Source organism: Zootoca vivipara, chromosome 6, assembly GCF_965207765.1.
Source record: "Zootoca vivipara chromosome 6, rZooViv2.hap1.1, whole genome shotgun sequence".
NCBI lineage: Eukaryota > Metazoa > Chordata > Lepidosauria > Squamata > Lacertidae > Zootoca > Zootoca vivipara.
The window spans coordinates 12854543-12880703 of NC_142589.1; the positions used below are offsets into that span (position 1 = coordinate 12854543).

The 26161-nt window shown below is 46.1% G+C and overlaps 1 protein-coding gene across 2 annotated transcripts in view; it reads right to left on the reverse strand.

The window, feature by feature from the left end:
* PEX14 (peroxisomal biogenesis factor 14) overlaps nucleotides 1–26161 on the reverse strand; it is a 116238-nt gene that overhangs the window by 89207 nt on the left and 870 nt on the right. For both annotated transcript variants that reach the window (XM_035120490.3, XM_088671549.1), the window contains exon 2: nucleotides 14523–14570. In XM_035120490.3, coding sequence (XP_034976381.1) covers nucleotides 14523–14570 — 48 coding nt within the window. The remainder of the gene's footprint in view (nucleotides 1–14522; nucleotides 14571–26161) is intronic.

Below are 26161 nucleotides of genomic sequence, written 5' to 3' on the forward strand. Positions count from 1 at the left end.
TGATAACATGAGGTGTGGGAAAGAAATTCTTCCACTGATTTATTTTCTCTCTGAAAATTTTCTGCTGCAACAGACGCTAATGTTGCAGGCGCCAATTACAATATTAAGCAAAATCAGTAGATACAGAATTTTTAGCTTTGTTTACTAAATAAAAGTGAAATAACCATGCCAAATTAGAGCATCAGAAAATTATCTGATGCAAACTGAAAATTCCTTGGTGCAAATTCCTTTAAATTTACATAGAAAAACTTTCCCCATTCAAAATATTCCAGGAAACCCATGTCACTGACAACAGCATCCTCATTAGCAATGGAGGAGAAATTTGATTTGGATGACATTTAAAAAGAAACCCATCAAATTTTTACTTTCAGAAACAATACATGAATAACATAGCCCTAGCCTCTAAAATTTGCACTTGGTTTTGAAATGCAGTTCTCCAGCCGAGCAATGTTAACAAAGAAAGTGTGTGTAAATGAGAAAATAACATTTTTTTATTTTAAAAAAATGCATTATATTTGGGAAATTTGTTTTACCGAAATGTGCATATTTGGGCAAAACGACATTAAAAAATGTGTTTGTTAGGATAAATTTTGCACTAAAAACTTGACTAGTTTTCATGTGGACTAAAATAAATAAATTTGCAAATAGTTGTGGGAAAATGTAAGAAACTGAACTTCAGATTGGAAAAATGAGAGAAACCAATATTGATAGATCCAGCCATGCCTAATAGACACATAGACACCAGTAAGCTCTAAACTTCCAGCAACGTTTTCAGGTTCTACCATCCTTGTGGCTCACCTGGAGGATAGAATATTATGCAATGAGGAAAGGAGACTTCCTCCAAGTTTTTGGCAGATTCCAAAAAATACTTGACCCTCGGGAGTTAGAATCCTTTCATACTAATATGCCACGTATTCATAGGTAGGCCCAATTCTGCTCATCATCTGTTTGCAATTTTATTTATTAAATAAATAAATGTGATTCAGAGATCTCCTGGAGCACCTCAGAATGGTTTACACTAGATGGGGGTGAGGTCCGACTCCTTCTTGCTTAAACAACATAAACAGCCCAACAAACTTTTACCCAGCTAGGTACGAAAAAAGCTAAATAAGAGTGAACTTCTATGTGAAAAGAACTATGAATTTGCTTCAGTCTGAAAACAAATTCCTAGGTACAGAATGTGCTCAGAAGCACCCAGTTCATTCCTTCTAGCGGTGGGTCTTCTCTACCTAGCTCTGATTGAGTGGATCTTTGAGTTCTAGTAGAATCAGACAAGCTTGAAGTCGGCACCCACTCCTGATGGAAAATATTTAAATGCTGCCTTTGAGAGCAAACTCTCCCCCCCAAGGCAACTGGCACTTAAAGAGGGGGAATGCAATAAAGATACTTGTAGATAAAATATTAAGAAACCAGCTGCTAGCCCACTCCAAGTCACCAGATTTTAACCAAAGCATACCAATATTTAAAACACACAGACAACTTTCGGGAGAAAGTCAAAGGCAAGAATAGAGATAAGTCTTAAGATCTCCTCAAAGGTCCAGCAAAAACTTTGTCCACAACTTTCCAGTTTTTGTAGTGACCTATGCTTTTGGCTTATGTTTTTAGCCATTGATTGTATCAAGTGAAATACTACTTCTAACTTTATCCAATAATATTATGTATTATAATTATTTTTTTAATGGACAGAGGAAAAAACACCTCCAATATTAAATCATTACTATTTGTCTTGTAATTGGACACAGATGTACATTCTCTGTTTCACTACACTGAGCCTTTGTTGAGGGGTTTGTGTGTGTGTTTGTGTGTGTAACAAAACAAAATACTAGTATATTTTAATCCCTGTATTTTAGGCTTTTATTAGTCTGCAATTTGCTAACCATATAACCTTATATATTATCTGCTGGGTGAATAACCAGAACCCTGTGTGTATGTCTTTTTAAAAATCACATTTAAAAAATCACATAAAAATCACATAAAATGGGTTTTCTATCAATTTCAAAGGGGGGGGGCTTTTTTAAAGGTTGAAGGTGAAAATATTATCAGACAGGTGAGATTGCCCTACTAAAATTCAACGCATCCCTTTTATGTGCCTGTTCATTTGAAACACCTAAAAAGAGAAATACTACCCAGAAAACTTTACCTATAGGGGGTGGGGGGACACTCCATCCTGAACCCCCAATTCTCCCTTTGAAAAGGCTTCCTGGACTATTTACAGAGCAAAACACTCCCATCTGACAGTGGGCTTGAAAACTCAGGCGGCGACGCTTTTTCGATAATGAAAACTTCCGTGCACATCTCAGACATCCGCAGGAGCGACATTGCCCTGCTTGTAACTTCCGCGACATAAGAGGGTGGGGAGAGAAGGAAGCTGGTGTCAGACGGACCGCAAAGTCCGCTCGCAAGCTTTTTATGATCTATATCCCTGTGTGGGAAATTCGGAAGGAGAACAAGGAGGAAGACGGAGAGAGGGAGGGATGAGGTTGTGGGGGAGGGAGGCGGAAAAAGCCTCTCCTCTTTACTGGTCCCACTGTCACTGCAAATAAAGACCACGTCAAGATTTAAACCATAATAATGGGAAAAGCTATAAAAGGTCTTGGCCATAATGTTTCCTCTGCTACCCCCTTTCATAAAACGCTCCCTTTCTTTCTGCTGCGTGCTTTGCAGTAATACATGTAATGCTTTGGAGAACGAGCCTCTGTCGGAGGGGGGGAGCTCAAACGGCACGAGTGCTGCCCGCCTCCCATTTCCAGAAAGTGGAGAGGGATTCCCTCCCCCAAAGACCAGCCTCTGTCCAGCTTTCCCACACACACACACACAATCCCCCATGGTAGGACACACAAGAAATTCCAAGACGACGAGCCTCAAGCCTCGTAGAGCAGAGACCACCAGCAACCGGTAGACAGTTTGCAACACGCAACTCACCACTTCATCTGCTCTCATGCCCTGTGGGTGACTGAGAATTTGCTTTCCCAGAATGTTCTAGGGCCTCAGTGCAACATCGTGGCTGGCCCCTAGAACAGTCTGTCCGTGCTGCTGGTCAGTGACTACATTGTAATACCAGAGTGGGGATCCTTCAGTCTGGGGACTGAATGTGGCCCTCCACACCTTTCCATCTGGCCCTCGGCACTCACCTTGGGCTAGTCACACTTCTCTGAAGTCTCTCAGCCTCACTCACCTCACAGAGTGTTTGTTGTGGGGAAGGAAGGGAAAGGAGATTGTTAGCCGCTTTGAGACTCCTTAGGGAAGTGATAGAGCGGGATATCAAATCCAAACTCTTCTTCTTCTTCTTCTTCTTCTTCTTCTTCTTCTTCTTCTTCTTCTTCTTCTTCTTCTTCTTCTTCTTCACCTCAGGGCCTGCCCTGGCCCCCCCCCCCACAGACCACACTTGTCAGTGGCCTGCCTTGAGTTATTTTTGATCATGTCTGTTGCTTGCCTAGTTGGAGACTGATATAGTGTGTGTGTGTGTGTGTGTGTGTGTGTGTGTGTGTGTGTGTGTGTGTAGGGGGTATGTGTGTAGGTGTAGAAATGACTAACATCACTATGGCTGCAATGTAAGTCTCATCCGTTGCTCTGCCCACTTTTGCCTCTGGCCCCATCCACCACCACTGGTATGTGGCCTCCCATAGGTTGCCTATGTAGCTCTTGAGCTGGAAAAAAAAGGTCTCCCGTCCTTGTTGTAATTACCAAATTCTGAGTCTGAGAAAAGGGAGGAGAGAGGACAGAAATGCCCACTCTGCTCACTTCTGGATCAAGCTGGGGTACAAAGGAGCAACAGGCTTCCTTGGTGGTTGCTGAGAATCAAGAGAAAGGTGGCACAAATTTATCAAGCATGCCAGATGCAGCTGCCTTTATTGACACAAGTGGAACTAGGCCAGAGGTGAGGAACTGTTTTCAGACAGAGGGCCACATTACCATCTAGGCAACCTTCCAGGGGCCACAAGCGAAACTGTGTGGGGCAAGAAAATGTTAAAATTTACTCTCTATTCTCCATCCGGGCAGGTAAAAGCTCAAGGATGCATTCTAGTCAGGCAAACGGCTCAGGAAGGGAGAAGAGCAGGGTTGGTGGTGGGAGCGTGGCCTGGGGAAAAGGGGTGTAGCCTAGAGAGAGTCCAGAGGGCAGGAGAGAGCAGACTGGGCCAGACAATCCAGTACAGTGGTTCTCTGGTGTGGCAGGAGAGGATGGAAAGTGTGGCAGGAAGATTCAAGGACGATCAAAGGAACATTTAAACCTTGGCCTACTACTGTGAGGCCCTGACTGCAAGAATGCTAGACTAGACAGACTTTTGGTTTAGAAGCCACCGGGCTCACTTTATCCTGAACAGACAAGTCACTTCCCTGCAACTGCTCCTTCTGCAATCCAGCCTACAGTGCATCTCCCCTGCAGGGTTGCTTGTAAGGAGTTTGGTAGTCACGGCAAGACCATGTTGTTGTCATTTAGTCGTGTCCGACTCTTCGTGACCCCATGGACCAGAGCACGCCAGGCACTCCTGTCTTCCACTGCCTCCCGCAGTTTGGTCAAACTCATGTTGGTGGCTTCGAGAAAACCGTCCAACCATCTTGTCCTCTGTCGTCCCCTTCTCCTTGTGCCCTCAATATTTCCCAGCATCAGGGTCTTTTCCAGGGAGTCTTCTCATGAGGTGGCCAAAGTATTGGTGCCTCAGCTTCAGGATCTGTCCTTCCAGTGAGCACTCAGGGCTGATTTCCTTCAGAATGGATAGGTTTGATCTTCTTGCAGTCCATGGGACTCTCAAGAGTCTCCTCCAGCACCATAATTCAAAAGCATAAATTCTTCGGCGATCAGCCTTCTTCATGGTCCAGCTCTCACTTCCATACATCACTACTGGGAAAACCATAGCTTTAACTATACGGACCTTTGTCGGCAAGATGATGTCTCTGCTTTTTAAGATGCTGTCTAGGTTTGTCATTGCTTTTCTCCCAAGAAGCAGGCATCTTTTAATTTCGTGACTGCTGTCACCATCTGCAGTGATCATAGAACCCAAGAAAGTAAAATCTCTCACTTCCTCCATTTCTTCCCCTTCTATTTGCCAGGAGGTGACGGGACCAGTGGCCATGATCTTGGTTTTTTTGATGTTGAGCTTCAGACCATGGGATGCATCTAAGTCAGTCCAAATCAGAGTGGCATGAATGAACCAACGTTAAGTCATGCCCATTAATTCCAAGGGGTCTACTTTGGGTAGGACTAGCATTAGACCCGACCGGCTTACATGCAAAGCACTTGCATACCACTCTAACCGCCATGGCTCCCCCTGCAAAGAACACTGGGACCTGCAGTTCGTCAAGGGTGCCAGGCACTGTAGCTGCGAGGGGATCCTTTGGGGCCAAGCTATGACTGTTAAAGTGGTATAAATTAGCATAAACCTTTTTTACACTGAGTTGCGTGTTTTCGGGACCTATCCTATTTTGGGGAAGGTTATAAGTTTTTAGCTGTTTTAAATTACTGTAATCTACAATGGGACCTTGCTGAGGTGATGCGATCTGAATCAATGCACTGCAGATGCTTTGAACATGAGTGCCCTATATACAGATGATGATGATGATGATGATGCCACTGTTACAAGGGGACCAAGGCAGCTGAGGGTTTGAGAAAGGTAGTGTCCGAACACCAAGGAGGGATGTGGTGGAAGGTGCAGATGATAATTCTCAATCACAGCCAAGTGGCTGCACCCATAAGCACTTCACCCCCCGAGGAGCATAGGAAGCTGCTTTGCACAGAGCTCCATCTAGCTCGGTATTATCTACACTGACTGGCAGCAGCTCTCTAGGGGCTCAGATCAGGGGTCTTTCCCAGCCCTACCTGGAGATGCCGGGAATTGAACCAGGGACCTTTGCATGCAAAGCATGCTATCCGCCAGAGTAACACGTGTCCCCCACATCCCCCCTCTTCATGACAGGGCTGTCAATTACAGCCTTGACTTACGAGGCAAAGATTAAATGAGCTAAATATGTAGAACCTGTCTAAGGAATAAGAAAAAGGAAGGGTGACTGAAATGAGAGGGAAGAAAGGGGTGTTTTTAAATGGGAGGTAGAAAAATGATGCCCGTTTCTAAAAGAGCAGCACAGATAAGGAGAATTCTGTAGGGTGCTCACCCAGCTTGCCTGAACCTCCACTCCCTCTGCTGTAATACCACCTGCTTAACCACAGCAAACTTTAGATCTGTAAGCTACTTAGTGCAGTTGCCGAACTTTTTCCACTTAAACCTCATAGACACTGAGGATTCTGCAGAATTCTGTATAAAACCTGACACACAAACCTGAGCTTTGGTTAAGACAGATGTGGGGAACCCTTGGACATCTGGATGTTGCTGAACTACAACTCCCATGATCCCAGGTTATTGGCCATGCTTGCAGGGGCTGATGGAAGTTGTAGTTCAGCAACTTCCGGAGGGTCAAAAGTTTCCCATTCCTGAATTAAGAGATTAACACCAGGACATGGTTTGATGGCCGCCTTTGAGGTTTGAATTCCCCCTTCCTTGATCCAGCATTCTCTCCGTGCCAGAGCATTCTCTGGTTGGTCACTGTGAGAACAGGATGCTAGACTGCTTGGGCACTGGCCAGATCCCGCAACAGGACTCTTCTTATGTACCCAGTTACCCATCTTAACCAGAGTTTCAAGTCTGGGCATTTGCAAACCCTGTTTAGGAGGAACCCCGTTTGGGGCGAACCAGGGTTTGTGATGCTGCAGATGTATTACTTTTCTTTATAAAGCAGCTTAAACAAAATAAGTCAGGCACTGTAGATAAATTAAAAATAAAGAAGTTAATGCCATAGGAGGCAAGGACAAAAGGAAGGAAAGGGGCAGGGAAGCATAATGGACCCAATAAAGTCAGTCTTCTCAAGCAAGGGCTATAGCAGGCATCCCCAAACTGCAGCCCTCCAGATGTTTGTCCTACAACTCCCATGATCCCTAGCTAACAGGACCAGTGGTCAGGGATGATGGGAATTGTAGTCCAAAACATCTGGAGGGCCGAAGTTTGGGGATGCCTGGGCTATAGGATCCAGCTGTTGAAAAAAGGGCAGAAGAGAAGGTAAAAGCATAATGGGAATTGTTCCATTGCATGAGTTAGAGCAGTGCTGAAGTACAGAAGCAGCCCCACGACAAAGGGAAGACCTTTTAGGAATCCCACAAAAGACTTATGAGAAGTTTTAAGGGCTAGTCTCCCGCAAAACCATGGGCAGCTGCTGCCCTCTATAGGGCAAGCGGTGTATAGCATGGGAATCCTGGACCCCCTCACAAGCTGCAATTAAAAGAGATACTCACACAAATGGGGGCCAGGCGGATTCCCATGTGTGCAGTGGAAACAGCCAATTCTCCAAATGGGCAGTTTCAGGTGGGTGGCAGTCCGAAGGCCTCCACGGATCACATTTCATTCATTTACTTATTGAATCTATGTCCCACCTTTTTCTCAAGGGAGCTGAAGGTGGTATGCATCGTTCTTCCCCTCCTCATTTAATTCCCACAACAACCCTGTGAGGTAGGTCAGGCTGAGAAGCAATGGCTGGCACAAGGCCACACCCAGCAAGCTCTGTGACGCGGTGGGGATTTGAACCCTGGTGTGTCCCAGGGCCTAGTCTGACACTCTTTAACTACTGCACCACACTGGTGCTCAAAGCAGTGGCATACAGTCACCCCCATGGCATGGGCTGCCGTAACATACCTTTGTCAGCCATACCTTTGTACAAGGTAGGAGGAGGCAGGGACGGATTGCATTCAATTACAACGTCTTGTCGGGATGCGCGGGGAATTTCAAGGAAGCGCTGCTATTGATCTGAGGCCAGGCGAGTTAAGCAGAGCTGACAGTTCCCCTTTAAACATGCTCCCTCGGTAAGTACATTTGCATCCGCGGACAGGGCGCGCGCATGAATTTGTCCAGGTCAACACATTAAAAGGAATCGACAGATTAAAAGAGTGCATTTTGCACGGACCACAGGGAAGGGAGGGTGAAGGGGCAAAAATAAAATAAAAGAAAGAGCCACTCGATGAACAGAGTCAGCAGTAAATAGACAAAACCAAGAAAGAAAGGAAAAGAAGAACGATTCGGCTCAGAACTCAACCAAGAGGTCAAGCATCACAGAAAACAAATTGACAAATTAATGCATTGTCCTAACAGCCGATGAAAAGAAGTTGGCATAAGACGGAAAAACCATATTCCATTGTTCTGATGGTGGGCATGCAATGCAGAGAGCTAAGAGACGTTAGCATGTACTGCAAGGGGGCTTTCTACAAACCCTATTCTCTCCCCACCCACCAACTCCCTGTAAGTTTCTAGTCCACACTGTTGCAGAGATGGGCTTGTCTGCTTGGCACAGCTGAGCTCCCGAGAACAGCATTGAGAACACACCTTGAGAAAACATCACCTGTGGTTTCCAGCAACTGATGTTCAGGAGCACCACTGCCTCTGGCGATGTCAGCAGAGCACAGGCACTGTGACTAGTAACCACTGAGAGCTTTGCCCTCTGTCAATTTGCCTAATCCTCTTTTAAAGCCATCCAGACTGGTGGCCATCACTGCCTCCTGTGGAAGTGAGTTCCATAGTTTACCTTCCCAACATTTCATAGAAACATAGGAAGCTGCCTCTTACGAACTCAGGCCATTGGCCTACTGAGCTCAGTACTGTCTACACCAGGCATACCCAAACTTCGGCCCTCCAGATGTTTTAGACTACAATTCCCATCTTCCCCAACCACTGGTCCTGTTAGCTAGGGACCATGGGAGTTGTAGGCCAAAACATCTGGAGGGCCGCAGTTTGGGGATGCCTGGTCTACACTGACTGGCAGTGGCTCTCCAAGGATTTCAGGTAGAGTCGCTCCCAGACCTACCTGGAAATGCTGCAAGGAACCTGGGGCTTTCTGCAGGCAAGGTGGATGCTCCACCACTGGGTTGCAGCCCTTCCCTTCTGCAATGAAACCAAGCGCCACAATTTTATTTTTTTAAAGTTCTCTGCATATTTTTCCCAAGGTTCACTTTGAACAGTCCAGAGAGAGGACCAGTGAGCCTCTAAAAGTCTATATATCTATATATATTTTCCGATCGGTATGGGGATTCCCAGACAGTTGGAGTCAGTGGGCAACCAACCCAGAGTCCCCAGTCAAACATTAGTCAGGATAATTTAGCACTGTCAGCCAGAGAGATGCTATCAGCTCAGCGACCTCTGGGCAAGCAGTAACCCTAATGGGCTTATAATGGCCTTGCATTCCTTCAGGCTGGTTCCTGTGGGTTTTGAATGCCGGGAGAGATTCCATCAGGCTGGTGGTGCGGGTCAAAATAAAAGCGAGCTTTTGCAAACCAAGTACGATGGGGAGCGAATACAGTATGCTTCGCTTGGAGAAAAGAAGGTTAAAGTTCTTCAAATATCAGGAGGGCTGTCACATCGGAGACAGGGCACGCTGTGGGCCCCACATGCACTACACATTTGAAGCAGTATCACACCACTTTGCCATGGCTTCCCGCAAAGGCTCCTGGGAGCTGTAGTTTGTTCAAGGTGCTGAGAATTGCGAAGAGACCCCGCCCCCTACTCCTGTTACAGAGCTTCAATACCCAGAATTCCCTGGGAAGAGGGTCTGATAGTTAAATCATTCCGATAGGCAAATCATTCTGAATGGTGAATAACCCCTAAAAACCCCAAATACTTTTGTATTTCTTTACAGGAATGATGCATCAAATTTAATTAATTAAATAATAACAAGAAGAAGAAGAACTTCTTGATCATTTTAGGTACTCTTTTACAAGGTTCTGCACACACACGCAATGACTCATCTCCTACAGGCCCTGCAAACTTATCATAATGGAAACATCCTCAATTTGTATTATCTACATAGGTGGAATATGTATGGAGCTGGATGCAGAACTTTATTTATTTACTATAAATAGTAAATTTATTTACTATTCTTAATAATAACGATTCTTATCTATGTACTATTTTGTACACAATTGCATATTTATCTGCAACGCCTTACATTATCATTCAACCAATAAGTGCATGTCTATAAATTATCATACGGATAAGAAGAAATCCAAAATTCTTATCAGAAATATATACTGTGAAAATAATACGCTGAACAAGTATGTATCATCATCGTTCATCTCGCCCTCACTCCCAACCCTTCATTTTTGGTTTGTTCTTTTAAAATCCCTCTTTGAAGATGGCAACAATAACTGTTCCCACTCCTGTCCAAATGATCAATCATCTGCACATCGTCTAAGCCCTAATAATGCATGTGGATTGATCCAAGCCTTGCATTTTATCATTCCAATAAACGATAAATGCAAGGTCCGTTTTCCCTATGATCTTTTCAGAAGTTAGCTTTTAAAAAAAGAAATTACTTTATTACATATAACAATGCAGATGTTTGAGAGGTGCAGAAACGAGCAACTGCTTGCCTCATGTTTAAAATCATATGGTCCACAACTTATTAGAAGGGAAATGATGCAGAGAGGAGAAGTGGTTATTGCAGAGGCTTTAAACAGTTCTACAGATAATAAGATCATGATACCACGGAAACACGATGGAGCGGTCAATATTAGGTCCTAAAATACAATCAAATCCAGATGTGAATCCTACTTTGCAGGAATTTGCCTGCCGTAAACAACCACCATGCAGCGGCATGTGACATAGGTTTGTCTTTACCCCTGGAAACTTGCAAAGAACGAGCAAGTTTTTTCAGGTATCGCAACGAATAAGACCTTCTTAAATCAGGTATCAAGGTAAAAAGCAGAATTAGTGCTCCGTTTTCTGTTTCTATGCAAAGTAGACCCAGGCCCCCAAAAGATACAGCTTCTACAGTCTTATTGCTAAGAGAAAAGGCTTTTATCTCCACTGATCAAGTGCAGCTTCACCGCCCCATATTTCTTTTTACACAGAGCCAAACTCATTGCTTTGAGCAGGATGTGCAACCGAGAAAGAAAAAGGGAGGAGAGGGGAAAGGCTGTTTAGATTCCACAAGTGCTTGAAGGATCGAGAGGGGAAATTGGGCAGCAGAGAGACACAGGCGGGCGGGGGGGGGGGAGAGAGAGACAGACAGACAGACAGACAGAGACGGGCGGCTGTGTCACTGAGCATCTGGACTCAAGGAGAAAGCTGATCCCACGCCAAGGGATGACACACGCTGGCTGTAAACAGCACTAGAGCGAGTTGCTGACGCTCCGAGAACCACAAGGTTACACTTCCCATCGCGGAGCGTCCAGGCGAAATTTTAATGGGCCAAGACCGACAGCAGGGAAATGAGAGGCCAAAATTAAAAATAATAATAATAATAATAATCGTAGATTACAGCCCCCCGCCCGCCCGCCTCAGTCCATTTGCCGCCACCGCTGCGGACAAAGGGCGCTGCTGCCTCCGTTAGAAGCAGAGCTTGCTATTAAAGATCGCAGAGGTTACTCCAAGGGGACTGGGCTGGGTTTTGATGAACTACGGCAGTGGTTTGGAGAGGACTTTTTGTTTTGTTTCGCTGGCTTAATAAATGGTCTTGATTAAAGTTTCTAGCTCTCAAGCTAATGGGACAGAAGCTTGGAAAGGTAAATGCAATGATGCTTGCAAAAGATTGGGAGGGAGGGATGGAGGGAGGGGGTCATGTCCACAGCTGTCTCCCTCAAAATACCCTGTTTCTCATATTTTAAGACATACCCATAAAATAAGCCATAGCAGGATTTTTAAGCATTCAAGGAATATAAGCCATACCCCGAAAATAAGACATAGTGATAGGCGCAGCAGCAATGCCGGCCACGGCAGGAGGAGGAAAAAAATAAGACATCCCTTGAAAATAAGCCATAGTGTGTGTTTTTTGAGGAAAAATAAATATAAGACATGTCTTATAATATGAGAAACACGGTACTTGTTCCTACATATTTGCCCAGGGGTGAGGGGCAGTCTTTTCTCAGCTGTTATGGGTAACCAATATTGACAGACCCAGCCTTTCTAATACTGTCTACTTCTACTTCTTCTTCTTCTTTTTAAAAAAGGATAAGAGAGACACCTGAACCTAGAAGCTGCTGCAACATCTTTAGCCAAAGTATCCTGCTCAATTGTGCAATGGGATGCTGGCTCGTTTCAAAATGGGGTGGGGGGGAAGGTGGGACAGTGCTCATTTTGCTCAGGGGCACATCCAAACTTGCCAGGAACCATGCTGAAACCGGCTTGCCCCAGTGAGCAACCTGGCTGCCAAATTCTGCACCAGCTGTAATTTCCAAACCGTCATCAGATGCAGCCCTACACATGATGCATGTTCGAACGCAGGAAGCCCCGGGTAACTAATAAGCTCACGCCAGAGGTCTGCGGCACTGAACGACCAGCGAGTCAGGCCGTAAGTGGGGAGCGAACGGCCGATTAGTTAAAAGGGTCTCTACGGATGCGTGGCTGGAAGTGATGACGACACCTAAGCAGAAATGAAGAGGCTACGAGAGGAATAGAGAGGGAGTAAGCGGGGAAAAATAATTAAAAAGGAACCAGGATTGAAAGCCCCCGTTCCTTTTCCACGTGAGCTCCGTGGTACCCTCATATGCATGAAGGTTCGTTGCGAGATCAATATTATATTTCAGGGACACTGAATTTTATTTTGTATTTTCTTGATTTGTGCTGCGTTTCCCCCCCCCCACCTTTTCCCAACGAATTATTTTTATCTTATATCTATGTCTATATATAGATATATGGCTGCGATGCGTTCCTCTTTTCCTCGGAGCAATTATGAAGCAGTATATAAAGAGCAGGGGAGATGATGTTAATTAAACAGAAGGTAATTTCTGTCAGCCCACAGGGTGGGGGGCAGAGAGCGAGCTGCCTGCCATTCTCCTTGGGAAGAAGGAGAAGAAAAATCAGTGCGAAAGCATAGGTACTTGCATCAGCAAGAAACAGCCTTAATTTTTTTTTACTTAAAAAATACTGCAGACAAGAGCATGAAGGCACACGAGGCAGCAAATCTGGAGCTCTGTCTGAGCTTCGTCCTACTAGCAAACCCACTGAAATGAATGGAAATGACAGGCGTAGGCCTGTTACACTTTTCGGTGCCTGCTTAAAACCTGCAAGCCTATCCAGTCATGCAGAAGCTACAATAGAGGAGCCTGCTGGATCAAACCAGTGGCCCAATCCAGCATCCTGTTCTCACAGTGGCCAACCAGATGTCCCAATTGGAAAGCCCACAAGCAGGTCCTGAGCACAACAGCACTCTCCTCCATTTCTGATTCCTAGCAACTGGTATTCAGAGGCCAATGGTCTCTGTCCATAGCTAAGGGCAGGAAAAGCAAACAATGGTCTACTTCAGGGGTGGGGAACCCCTGGCCCTCCAGATGTTGTTGGACTCCCACCAGCCCCAGCCAGCATGCGCACAGACGATGGGAGTTGTAGTAGAACATCTGAAGATTTTGCAGTTTCTCCATCCATCTATGGGGAGCATTCACATCCTGCCAGATGTTGCCAGACTCCAACTCCCATCAGCCCCAGCCAGCAAAGCCAGTGGTTAGGGGTGGTGATGAGAATAACATCTGGAGGGAAACAGGTGTCTCCCACCTCTGGTTTGGCGTGAGACATTTGAGGGCCTGAAGGTTGGCGGTTCGAATCCCCACGACAGGATGAGCTCCTGTTGCTCGGTCCCAGCTCCTGCCCACCTAGCAGTTCGAAAGCACATCAAAGTGCAAGTAGATAAATAGGTACCACTACAGCGGGAAGGGAAATGGCGTTTCCGTGTGTTGCTCTGGTTCACCAGAAGCGGCTTTGTCATGCTGGCCACATGACCTGGAAGCTGTACGCCGGCTCCCTCGGCCAATAACGTGAGATGAGCGCCGCAACCCCAGAGTCGGTCACGACTGGACCTAATGGTCAGGGGTCCTTTTACCTTTACCTTTAAGGCCCATGTGTGAAACATTTCAGAATCCTCTGCACCTTAGAGGCCTTCTGTGGGAGGCCTTTGAATGGGGAAAGAGGTAGGGTCTGGGAATCTTAATTATGATACTTTGTTCTATAGCAGGAACACCGAAATCTCAAAGTCTGCTTGATGAGGAGCATGAAAGGAGGTTGAGATTTCGTAGAGGGTTTCCCTGATGAAGAAGCTGAGTGTACTACTACCTCTCAGGTTAATCTGCATACACACAATACACCACACATTTCATTTTCATCAACGAATGGAGAAACTCTCTACTAACCGAAGAGACCTGTTACGTGCCAAAGTCCTCGAAAGAAAAATCTCTGATCAAGAGCAAGAGAGTCCTTCATGGGTGGTTAGAGATGACCCTCTGCTCACCCAGGAAAAGATAAGGAGGGGGGGTCACTAAAGGTCAAAGTTCAGAGGTCACCTAGAGAGCACCACACATAGCGATACTTAGGTCCTTCTGTCCAAGATGAAGGAGTTGACCCGGGAAAGAAGTGGCCAAACAGATGCTCTTTTCAAGAGAACAAGCTGGTCAAAAAAAAAAAAACCCCAACCACATGGACATGCAGCCCATGCCTGGTTGAGTTGAATTACGTGAAAGCAAAGTTATTCTTTTGATTCCCACACCCCACAAACGCAGGACTCACCAGAGCTTCGCGGGATGCTCCATTCTCAGGTCCAGAAGAAGAGCCAGTCTGTAAGAAGAAAAAAAGCAAGGTTAGAGTGCCACCCAATGGTCACCTCTAAGCATGCTTAGCTGCTCTGACATACAAACAAACAGGAGCCATTACTCGCCAGGAGAGCACCCACTTTGAATGCTAAAAGGTCTCCGGTTCAATTCCCAACATCTCCAGTTTTAAAAGCACCAGGTCTTACTGGTGAGGAAGCGCTGCTGTTTTCCCCAAAATGGATGTTATTTAATATTTTCGATTGTGATATTTATGGAGTTGTCAAAAGAACATATGATTTACACGACTCCGGCAGCAAAACTGGTGATCACTGAGCAATGGAAACCTGCTGCAGATCTTTCTTCGGAGCGTCGGCACCAGTTTATTTTGCTTATTTTATTTATTTATTAAACTTATTAGTCACTTGGCATCCAAAGGTCTCCAAGCAACTTAACGTTAAAGAAAAATATATGCACATACAAAATAACATGGGGGGGGGCAGGGATCGTACAATACATTAACATCTCATTTAACACACAACTTGTGGAAAAGCAAAAACAGCATGCCAGCAATATCCAAACCATAAACGAAGCAATAGTCCCACCCACTAATCAGCAGGTGAACCTCAACTTGATTTGGCATACTTTTACTGATTTCACCTCGAGGTCTGGCTTTTCGAAGAAACGTTCCATTCAGGCTTGGGAAATGTGGCAACAGGTATAATTAATTCATTGGTCTTATACATACTTTTAATTACTTATTTAGTGGTTTTTGTTATCTTTCCTCTGCTGCAGTATGAATTAAGTTGGAGTGATATGGGGCGATAACTCCTCTAAACAAGATGCATGCCTAAAGGTTTTGTCATGGTTTCTGTATGCAACACATCCATGCTTAAGATGTTTGCTACTCAGCCCTGGGCAAAAAGGCTTACTGCCCCCTACAAATGCAGAAGAGAGGGGACAAAGCAAGACCCCACCCCCTCCCCACGTGCAGAACCAACAACCTTCAGAAGTTGTTCAGCATGGCGAGTCCGGCCCCTGCTGTAAATTTCCCTAAAACAAGCAATACCAGTGAAAACATTTTTTTGACAACTGGGTAATTTATACCCACGCTAAGAGGCTGTGCTAATAAAAGGATGGCAGATTTATAAATCAACATGTGTGTGTTAAATTAGGGCAACAAAAAAAAAAATGAGGGGCAGGCAACCAGCATGCCAAGCAGACCTAGGATGAAGGAATAAGAATCTTAAAAATAAATGACAGCTCAGGTTTCCTCCCCTGCAAGTGTTTTCATGCAAAGCTAACAAGGCACTGAAGCACGGAACAATTAAGACCTTGGCCACGGTACAAGGAAAAATTGGTGTGCTCTTGGATCCAGTGAAATCACAGCAACATGAGTGGGGTAGACCTCAGCCTGGGTGGGAGAGAGGGCAGCATGGCACCCAAAGCATCACTATTTGGCCCTCAGGATGCCAAAGTGCTCAGCAGTCCTGCCTGGCACCCTCTGTGAGTGTTTTCACCAGACTGGAATGTGGCTTTGAATTCTGATCATAACTCTCAGTCGCCTGGATGGAGGCTAGGGGGGGGGGGTGTAGAAACCAGCCTGCTGATCAAAGCTAAAATTTGCACCCATTGCTCCGCACACATCTGCTCTGGACTCGTCTGCCACTGGCATGTGGCCCCTGGAAGGTTGCGCAGAAGGGAATATGAAAAAGGTTCCCCATGCCTATGCGCTGCGTGAAGAAGGACTTCCTTCTATCTGTCTTGAATCTTCCAACGCTCAGCTTCATTGTATGCCCAAGAGTTCTAGGGCGAGAGAGGGATTCAGCTGCCAGTCAGTGTAGGCAATACCTCGCTAGATGGGTCTCAGTATACGGCAGCTTTTTACAACCCTCTGTCTTAAGGGAAGGGCTGTAGATCAGTAGTAGAATCACAGAACTGTAGAGCTGGAAGGTACCCTGAGGGTCATCTAGTCCAACCCCCTTCAATACAGGAATCTCAAGTTGAACACCTGCCTTGCACACAGAGGGTCCTGGGTTCAAACCCCCCCCCCCAGCATCTCCAGGTAGGGCTAAGAGAAGACTCCTGTCTCTGAAACCTTGGAGAGCTGCTGCCAGTCAGTGTAGGCAATACTGAGGTAAATGTATCAATGGTATTGACTTAGCATAAGGCAGCTTCCTATTTTCTATTTTTCATGCCCCCCCACCATTGTAGAAACACTTTTTAAGTCGGAAATGCAACCCCCCCCCCCATGGAGTCCTAACATGCTCTCTATCATCTTCTCTCAGAAACCAGATCTCACTTTATTTCCCCCACCAAAAGCTGTATTGAATTTTACATAAATGTACAGATATATAAAAACTTCCGGGCTCCTCAGGGACCCGGCCTGAATGATTCACCCAATTAGATCTACATTTGGCTATTATGTAGGATATTGAACTACATCAATCAGTTCAGGTTAAGATGAAGAACTAAGAGAAAGAGACATTTGTCTTAAGAGAGGTCTCTAAGGAAACGGGGAGGGGGGTTCCTAAAAAAAAGAAAAACGTACATTGTTGAGATCAAGGGCAGAGAAGCAGTGCTTTTGACCTACACAATCTTGTAGACCTCAGCCTTTTTGATAACTTTCAATTATTGTTCTCATTTTTTAAAAAAATCACATGCTTCTAGACCTCATGATTACTTGGAGGTGGGCTGTTAACAGAAACACTTAATGGATATAGTCATGTCAAAGGGTCGAACTCTTTTCCTCAAGAGATGTTCAAAATATTCCTTTAGTTAATATGAGACATACATGGATAACTACTTATTTGATTTGTATTTTTTTAAGTTGTAATTTTACTGTACTATGGGGGGAATCGCAAAAAAGATGGGGGGGGGGTAACTAGAGCAGATGTTCTTAGAGCACACTGCTTGCTTTTTAAATGATGTAATCCTGGGCATTTGAACCTTGGTTGCTGCAAGACCTCTTCTGACACACATACAGTTCCCACGTTGAAATATCATGCCTGGTCTTGTAGCAGTATTGCCAGGTTAAGATCAATTGATAAAAGACCTATAGTGACTTAACTGGTTTACCACTCTTGAAACTCAGGTTCACCATGTGATTTGAGGCTGGCACTGAGGAAGAGCAGGGCTCTCCCACTTTTAGCAGCTTGCAGTAGGCAGCAGTTCAACGGGTTAAACCTTTTCTAATGCAGAAACGCTGTTGCGGGGAAAGCTTCACCTGTCAACAGCAGCCCAATTTGGAAATAGGAAGAAGTCGGAAGCAGGGACCCTTCCCTAGTGGTTAAGATGCATGAATATAGGAAGCTGTCCGTTTCAGATCTGATGGACGGCGAAGAGGATATCAATGTGTCTGGTGGAGCTTAAGAGTGTACAAAGAGTCTCACTGTTGAATCAGCCCTACAGCCCATCTAGACTGGCATCCTATATTCAAAGTGGCCATTCAGATTCCTCTGGGGAGTCTGAAAGCAGGACCCAAGCACAAAAGCTCTCGGCCCCACCCCCCACCCCTTGCACTTTGCAAACACTGGCGTGCAGAAGCATTACTGCCTCCAACCTGGTTGGATTCAACCCTTAGTTTTAAAAGTTCTCAGGAATAACAAGGCTTAAGGTAATATGCAACTGTATGAAATAAAAGGGGGAAATTACAAGTGAGTTTTTATTCCTTTGGAAGTATACACCTGTAAGATGTTTAATAGTCAACAAATGTATATAGGCAACTGCCCATTTCTGCGGGGGTTATGTTCTGAGGCACCACATGTATAAATGAAATCATTTTCAGGAAAAAGCCTGCAGATACCCTCTAAATCTCTGGAAACTCTTGGAAAACTCTTTTAACAGCTCCACCAAACTCTACCACAATGCTCCCTCCAAACCTCCTAGCTCAAACTCCAGCTCTACATAGGCCTAAAAGGTCAGTGCAAAGGCTCCTGAGATTGCACTTGCAAAGCCTCGGCGGGGGTTGCTAGATGCTATTTTTGCACCATTTTTGCCGTTTCCGCAATCTTCTCGGGCCATTTCCTCCCCCCTTTCCATGCCACGTCCAGGTTTGTAGCAATATGCAAGGTTACACGTGCCTCAAACACATGGAAATGGGGAGTTGCCTGTACTTAAATATTTAAATATAATTAATAGGTCGGGGGGGTTGTTTTTTCTTAGAATGATCTTTATTTAGCAAATTAGTGATACTAGCAAAGCCAGCCTGGTACGGGTATATACAGTGGTACCTTGGGTTACAAACGCTTCAGGTTATAAACGCTTCAGGTTACAGACTCCACTAACCCAGAAATAGTACCTCGGGTTAAGAACTTTGCTTCAGGATGAGAACGGAAATTGTGCTCTGGCGGCGCGGCAGGAGGCCCCATTTGCAAAAGTGGTACCTCAGGTTAAGAACAGTTTCAGGTTAAGAACGGACCTCCGGAACGAATTAAGTTCTTAACCAGAGATACCACTATATGCTAGTTTAAGCTACTTCTAGGATGATCCCTGTTTGTTAACTAGAGCTGCAATCCCTATACAGTGGTACCTCACAAGACGAAATCAATTCGTTCCGCAAGTTGCTTCGTATAGCAAAAATTTCATCTTGCGAAGCACTGTTTACCATTTACCTGGTTTACCCATTTAGTTAATGCATTCCTATTCATCTTGCGAAGCGCAGCCATAGGAAACTTCGTCTTGCGAGACGCCTCGCGCAACGCAAAACGCTTTCGTCTTGCGAGTTTTTCGTTGCACGAGGCATTCGTCTTGCAGGGTACCACTGTACGCGCTTACCTAGGTGTGAGTCCTGCTAGCTCAAGGAATCCTGAGCTGACATGCTTGGGATTTGCACTGTAAATCCTTAATTATGTGGGGCTGAGAGCAGGACCTGGATGCAACAATGACTCTCCAGTGTGGTGTAGTGGTTAAGAGCGGTAGACTCGTAATCTGGGAAACCGGGTTCGCGTCCCCGCTCCTCCACATGCAGCTGCTGGGTGACCTTGGGCTAGTCACACTTCTCTGAAGTCTCTCAGCCCCACCCACCTCACAGGGTGTCTGTTGTGGGGGAGGAGGGGAAAGGAGATTGTTAGCCGTTTGAGACTCCTTCGGGTAGTGATAAAGCGGGATATCAAATCCAAACTCTTCTTCTTCTCCCCCCTGCAGTTTCTAGAAAATTGTATTCAGAAGCATTGCTTTCTCCAAAAGTATATTTTGGAGGTATATTTTTACCAAACCCAGGCTTCTTTCAGAGGTGGGATCAGGAAGGAGGGAAAGGTGCCTGAAACTCATGAATTCAACCACCTCCAGGTTTCCTGCACTCTCTCTCTCTCTCTCCGCACTCTCTCTCTCCTTCCCCCTAAAGGGACAGAGCCTGAGAATATGAAGTTCAGCCAACTCCAAGGACACCAGAGCAGGAGTGAGCCAAAGCAGCGGCAAGCACTTGCCCTCCAATTCCTATGTAATGGAGGAGATTAGGGATATGGGGCGGAAGATTTTCCACAGGGGATGGGGGAGGATTCCAAAATCCAAAATGTTCCATTCTTCTATTTTTCCATGCAAAATCCACCCCCCACACAAACACACATTTCATAAGTCCAGTGAGGAAAGATTGCAACTTTTGGAAATGAGAGAAATGGCAAGTAACATGGTAACATGGTAAAGGTAAAGGGACCCCTGACCATTAGGTCCAGTCGTTGCGCGCTCATCTCGCATTATTGGCCAAGGGAACCGGCGTATAGCTTCCAGGTCATGTGGCCAGCATGACAAAGCCACTTCTGGCAAACCAGAGAAGCACATGGAAACGCCGTTTACCTTCCCGCTGTAGCGGTTCCTATTTATCTACTTGCATTTTGACGTGCTTTCGAACTGCTAGGTTGGCAGGAGCTGGGACCAAGCAACAGGAGCTCACCCCGTCACAGGGATTCGAACCACCGACCTTCTGATCAGCAAGCCCTAAGCTCTGTGGTTTAACCCACAGCGCCACCTGGGTCCAAGTAACATGGTAGAAATGTTTAAAATTATGCATGGCATGGAGAAAGTGGATAGAGAAAAGTCTTCTTTGCATTCTTAACAGTAACAATTATTGGACACCAGCTACAACTAGGATATTTGGCAAGCTTAGCAGTTTCAATGTTTTCTGGGTCTGCTTACTGAAAACAAGCAAACAGGCTATGCATCTGGAACATGCTACATTGGCTCTAAAGCGATGCTCTTCAGCCTTGGAACCCCAGATGTTCAACTACAACTCCCATAATCCGTGATCACTGGTTAAATTACCTGGGGATGATGGAGCCTGTTGTCCAGCTTCTGGGACCCAAAGTTTGAAGAACACTTGTCTAGAGAACCAGCAAATCACCTTCTCAAAATATCCTGATTTGCACAGGACAATCTCCCAGTTCAATTTTTTTCTAGAAAAGCAGTTAAGGCAGTGATGGCCAAACCTGGCCCTCCAGCTGTTTTGGGACTACAACTCCCATCATCCCTAGCAACCAGGACCAGTGGTCAGGGATGTTGGGAATTGTAGTCCCAAAACAGCTGGAGGGCCAAGTTTGGCCATCACTGAGTTAAGGGGATGAGATTTCTTGCAGACCCCCATCTCACTAGGCTAATCCACTTTTCTTCCCTACACCCACAAACGATGGTCTACTCAGAGTAAAGCCACTGAAATTGATAAACCTAATTTAATCATGTCTGTTAACTTCAATGGGTGTACTCTGAGTAGGGCTAGCATGGGATATATTACCATGTGCCCAAATTCGGGCATTACGACAAGTCAGATACCAGCTAGTTTTCCAATAGCTCAGCAGCAGTGGAAGAGGAACCATGTGAGAACTTTTGATTCTTCACATTAAACTGTAATTTGTCTTTAACTGTGGTAATTGGGAATCTCAGGCTCTGGGGCCCTATAGGCCCCTGGATTCCCCCAGGACGGATCCTTTAACAGTTGACAAGATTGGTGGGAGGGGAGAAAGTCAGAGCTAGTTAGTTAGAGAAAGAAGACTTTGTTGCAGCTTGAAGACAAACTCATTTATTATGACATGAGTCACTGTCTCTCAGCCTAACCAACCTCACAGGATTGTTTGTGAGGATAACTGGGGAGGACAAAAACTAATAATAATAATAATAATAATAATAATAATAAATTTGTACCCCACCCATCTGGCTGGCTTTCCCCAGCCACTCTGGGCGCCTTCCAACAAAAATTTAAAATACATTAAAATATCACACATTAAAAACTTCCCTGAACAGGGCTGCCTTCAGATGTCTTCTAAATGTCAGGTAGCTATTTATCTCTTTGACATCTGATGGGAGGGCATTTCACAGAGTGGGTGCCACTACCGAGAAGGCCCTCTGCCTGGTTCCCTGTAGCTTTCCTTCTCGCAGTGAGGGAACCATCAGAAGGCCCTCGGCGCTGGACCTCAGTGTCTGGGCAGAACGGTGGGGGTGGAGACGCTCCTTGAGGGAAAAGGTGGCATAAAAAATGTAATAAATAAATAATCCAGAATCAGGCAATCTGATACCTCCCCAGATGTTGTAAATTTCTACTGCCATTAGCCGCAGCCAGCCTGGCCAATGGTGAGGAATGATGGGAGTTGTAGTCAAGCAACATCTGTAAGGCTGGAGGTTGCTCACCCATTCCTAAATGGGTGAAAGGCTTTATACTGCCATGCATGCTGAGAAGGAATTGCTTTTACCAGGTGACTTCCTGCCCAGCCTTCAAAAAACCAGAGAAGGCACTACACACAAAAATTAGCAGATTGTGAGCTCACATGGTGCATATTATGTCCTCACACACCAAGATTTGTGTAGAAAATGAGCAACTATGCACACAGAGGAGACAACTACTTAACAAATGGCAATACAGTAATAGTAATGAAAATAAGAATGGGAAACCTTTTTCAGCTCAAGGGCCACATTCTGTTCTGTGAAACATTCCGAGGGCCACATGTCGGGGCTTGGCAGAGCAAGAGGCAAAAGTGGACAACAAATGTAAATTCTACCTCTGTGCCATGGGATAGTTTCTACACACAAACACCCTTCTCTAGCCTCCATCCAGGCAGCCAAGAGGCACCATCAGAGCTCAAGGACGCATTCCAGCCAAGCCAAAACACTCAGGGTGTGACACAGAGACAGTGGGGCCTCAGGAGAGAGAAGTTCCAAGAACTTGACAGAGATGTCTGGAAGGCTACAGTTGGCCTCTAGGGATGAGGTTCCCCACCTCTGATGTAGAAAGAGCCACAATGCATCAGATTGAGGCTCCCCCTGGCCTAGCATCAGGCTGCTCATGGTAGCTAACCAAATGGCCCTCTGGGAAGCCCACAAAAAGGGCTTGAAGCTAAGGTTGGTTGTTGGCATACATCTGTCTTGATAGCCATTATAGTGTGCCTCCAGGGGTTAAGTCAAACCTCTGTTAGCAGCACTGAAGTGACCTCCCCTGGGTGCAAGCCTGGGCAGTGTGTATGGAGGTCCAGGGCTGCCCTAATGCCCTTTTGGCCTCGCTGATGTGGTTCAAAGGAAAGCAGAGCACTACTTTTGGCACCAGCTTGGCTGCAGGAGTTGCCATAAGAAGGCACACAAGGCACTACCCAACCATCTTAGGGACTCCACTGCAGATTTGTATAGGGCTTACTTCTTAGCTCTTTCTCCTCCTAAAGATATCCTGCAAAGCAGTGGAGGTTTAGTATCAGAGATTTCCTTCTCCTAGATCATGGGTCAGCAAACTAAGGCTCGCTGGCTGGATCAGGTCCAATTGCCTTCTAAATCTGGCCCACAGACAGTTCGGGAATCGCCGCGTGGATCACCAGCACACGTGTTCTTTTCCTCTCCCTCACTCGGCAGCAGCGGCAGTGCCTCCTCCCTCCCTCCTCCTGGCTTCTCCCCACCCTGCCTAGAGGAGGAAGGGGGCTGGGCTTTGTTGGTGCCAGCCCCAGCAGCAGCGCTCAAGCGGCCACCATTTTAAGCAGCCCCTCTCCGGAGCCCTTTTGGGCGTCGCTCACCGTCCCTCCGCTGCCGCCACCAGCCCCTGCCGCTCTCAAGACACAGGAGTCATGGTTGGCCAAGCGCCCCTTTCGAGCGGCCGCCATTTAAAGCAGCTCCTCTACAGAGCCCTTTTGCGCTCATCGTCCCTTGTTCTTTTTTTTTCTTTCAGATATATAGCCCAGCCCCCCCCCCCAAGGCCTGAAGGACAGCGGACCAGCCCCCTGCTGAAAAAGTTTGAGGACCCCTGTGACCTAGATGGACTACCATCCCAGGTTGACAAGTCCCATCTGTCCCTATTAAAGCTACAATTTCTATCCCTCTGCCTGTCCACCGGCAACTGGAATTCAGAGGTATGCCATCTCTGAACACTGGTGGTTGGTTTCATTTATTCCCTTTATAAACCTCTTTCTATACTATCTGAAAGTTCCTGAAGCAGCTTACAACAGATTGATTCCTGGCAGCTATCATGGATACGACATTATAGTTCACAAATAGCCCATGTGCTGCCTTCTGAAAGGTGATGGGAGTAGTTGCCCATCATTGCCCAGTTGGCACGGCCAATGCTCAGGCATGATGGGAGTTGTAGTCAACACAGAACAGTAAAAACATAGGCATCTGCCTTATGCCAAGTCAGAGCACTGGTCTATCTAACTCTGCATTGTCTACACATCGACTGGAAGCAGCTCTCCAGGGTTTCAGGCACAGATCTCTCCTACCTGGGGTCTTCAACACTGAAGGCAGATGCTCTACCGCTGACCTACGACCCTTCTGCCAAAATCAGTCCAGCAACATCTGGATAGCACCATGTTGGCTACTGCCGGCATGTCCTGTTTCAGCCTTCTCCAACCAGGTGTCCTGCAGAAGAAGCTGGACTCCCAACATCATCCCTGACCATTTTGCCTGCTGGCTGGGAGAACTGGAATTGAGGAACACCCAGAAGGCCACAGCTTACCCAATCCCTCCTCTAAGATGGTGATGCCAGGGATCAAACATGGAATCTTTGTCATGCAACAGGTGTGCTCTGTAACCGAGCTCTCTCAAGAGGTGTGCAACAAGTGGGTTTTGCATACCTGTTTTCCGAGAGGCTGAAGAGGAATTATGGATAAGGCCAAATGCAGACAGGAGTGGCAGAGAGGAACCCCCCCCCCCAATACAGCCCCTTAAAATTATTTTTCATATGCAACGAAAAGATTACAAGGCCAGCCTGTTCTCCTTGCTGCATGTGTGTAGGAGGCATGCAGAAATTATAGATGAGTTTCCCCAGAGCTGGGAGGGGCCCGGATAAAACTTAAGCTCCCCACCATTTTTCCCCATCCCAAGGGGGGGGGCGCGGAGTCTAGACTAAGCAATGCCCCCTTCCTTCTTCACACTTTATGAAGCAACAGATACCTACCTACTTCCTCTCCAGGGAGGCCACAGAATCACAACATGGGATTTCTCTCCCATTGCTTTTGAATTTTTTTTTTTGGGGGGGGGGAGAAGAAATACAGAAAGAGGAGAGGGGTAGCTAGCAATGCACACATTTTACTCTGACCCCAATTAGGTATAAAGAGTGCACACCTCCTTCCCCACTTACACCCCCAAAGTCCACTTGTGATTTCTTCACCACCACCAGTTTAGAAAAGTGGCACACAAGATCAAGCAGAAGGAGAGGAACTGACCTCCCTTCACCTCTTCCCTCCATTATGGGTCAAAGGGCACTCACCCCAACACAGATTCCCCCCCACCCTTTTTGGAAAGGGGAGAACAGAAGGTAAAATGGGGGGGGGATTAGGCAATTGTCCCCTTCCACCCACTTCCTTGCCCCTTCCCTGTCAGGGTTGAAGCTTGGAAGAGGCAACGCTCAAGCAGATGAACAAGGGGGCAACTGGCACCCCCCCATTCCTCTTCCACCCCCAACTATTATGGGAAAAGGAAATCCAATTTCCCCTCCTGATCAAAAGCGCAAGTTCTTACCAATTATCCCTCATTGTCTGAAATTGAAATTAGGGTGTGTGCCAGAAGCTCAAGCAGGGAAGCAGAAGGAGAAGGGAGCACTCCCTCTCATAATAGTGCAAAGGGCACCCACCTCCCCCATTATTGGGGGTGGGGGTATAAATAGACACTCCTTTTAGTCAGTGATCGAAACTCCCATCTTCTAGGCGCATTTTGTGACAGGGAATTTCATTAGCAGGAGCAGTTTCTGAGCTCTGGGCGCAGTACTGCGCCTAAGATTTCAGATTAAAACTGCAGAGTGAAAGGAAAGGAGGACCTTTTCCTGCCTCCCCACTTCCAGCTACTCTCTAAAGACTGGAGAACAGACTCTCTTAAGAATATTAGGGGGGTGGACAGGGGAAGGACTAGACCATGTGAAAAATGAACATAATATTTTAGCTGCAGTTCATTCTTTTCCAGCTTTGCATTCTTGTTATATAAAAAAGCAAGCCTATACATTCCATTGTTGTGCCCATTGTTGTTTGTTGTTTAGTCGTTTAGTCGTGTCCAACTCTTCGTGACCCCATGGACCATAGCACGCCCATAACCTAGGTTTAAGGTGCCATTTAGGTCCAAGCTTTCATATCTCAGTTTCTAACCCTGCTTTTAGTCATAGTTCCCCTAGCCTCTTCTTTTTTTTTAATGAGGGAGGGACATAAAGAATGGGCAGCAAATACCCCCCCA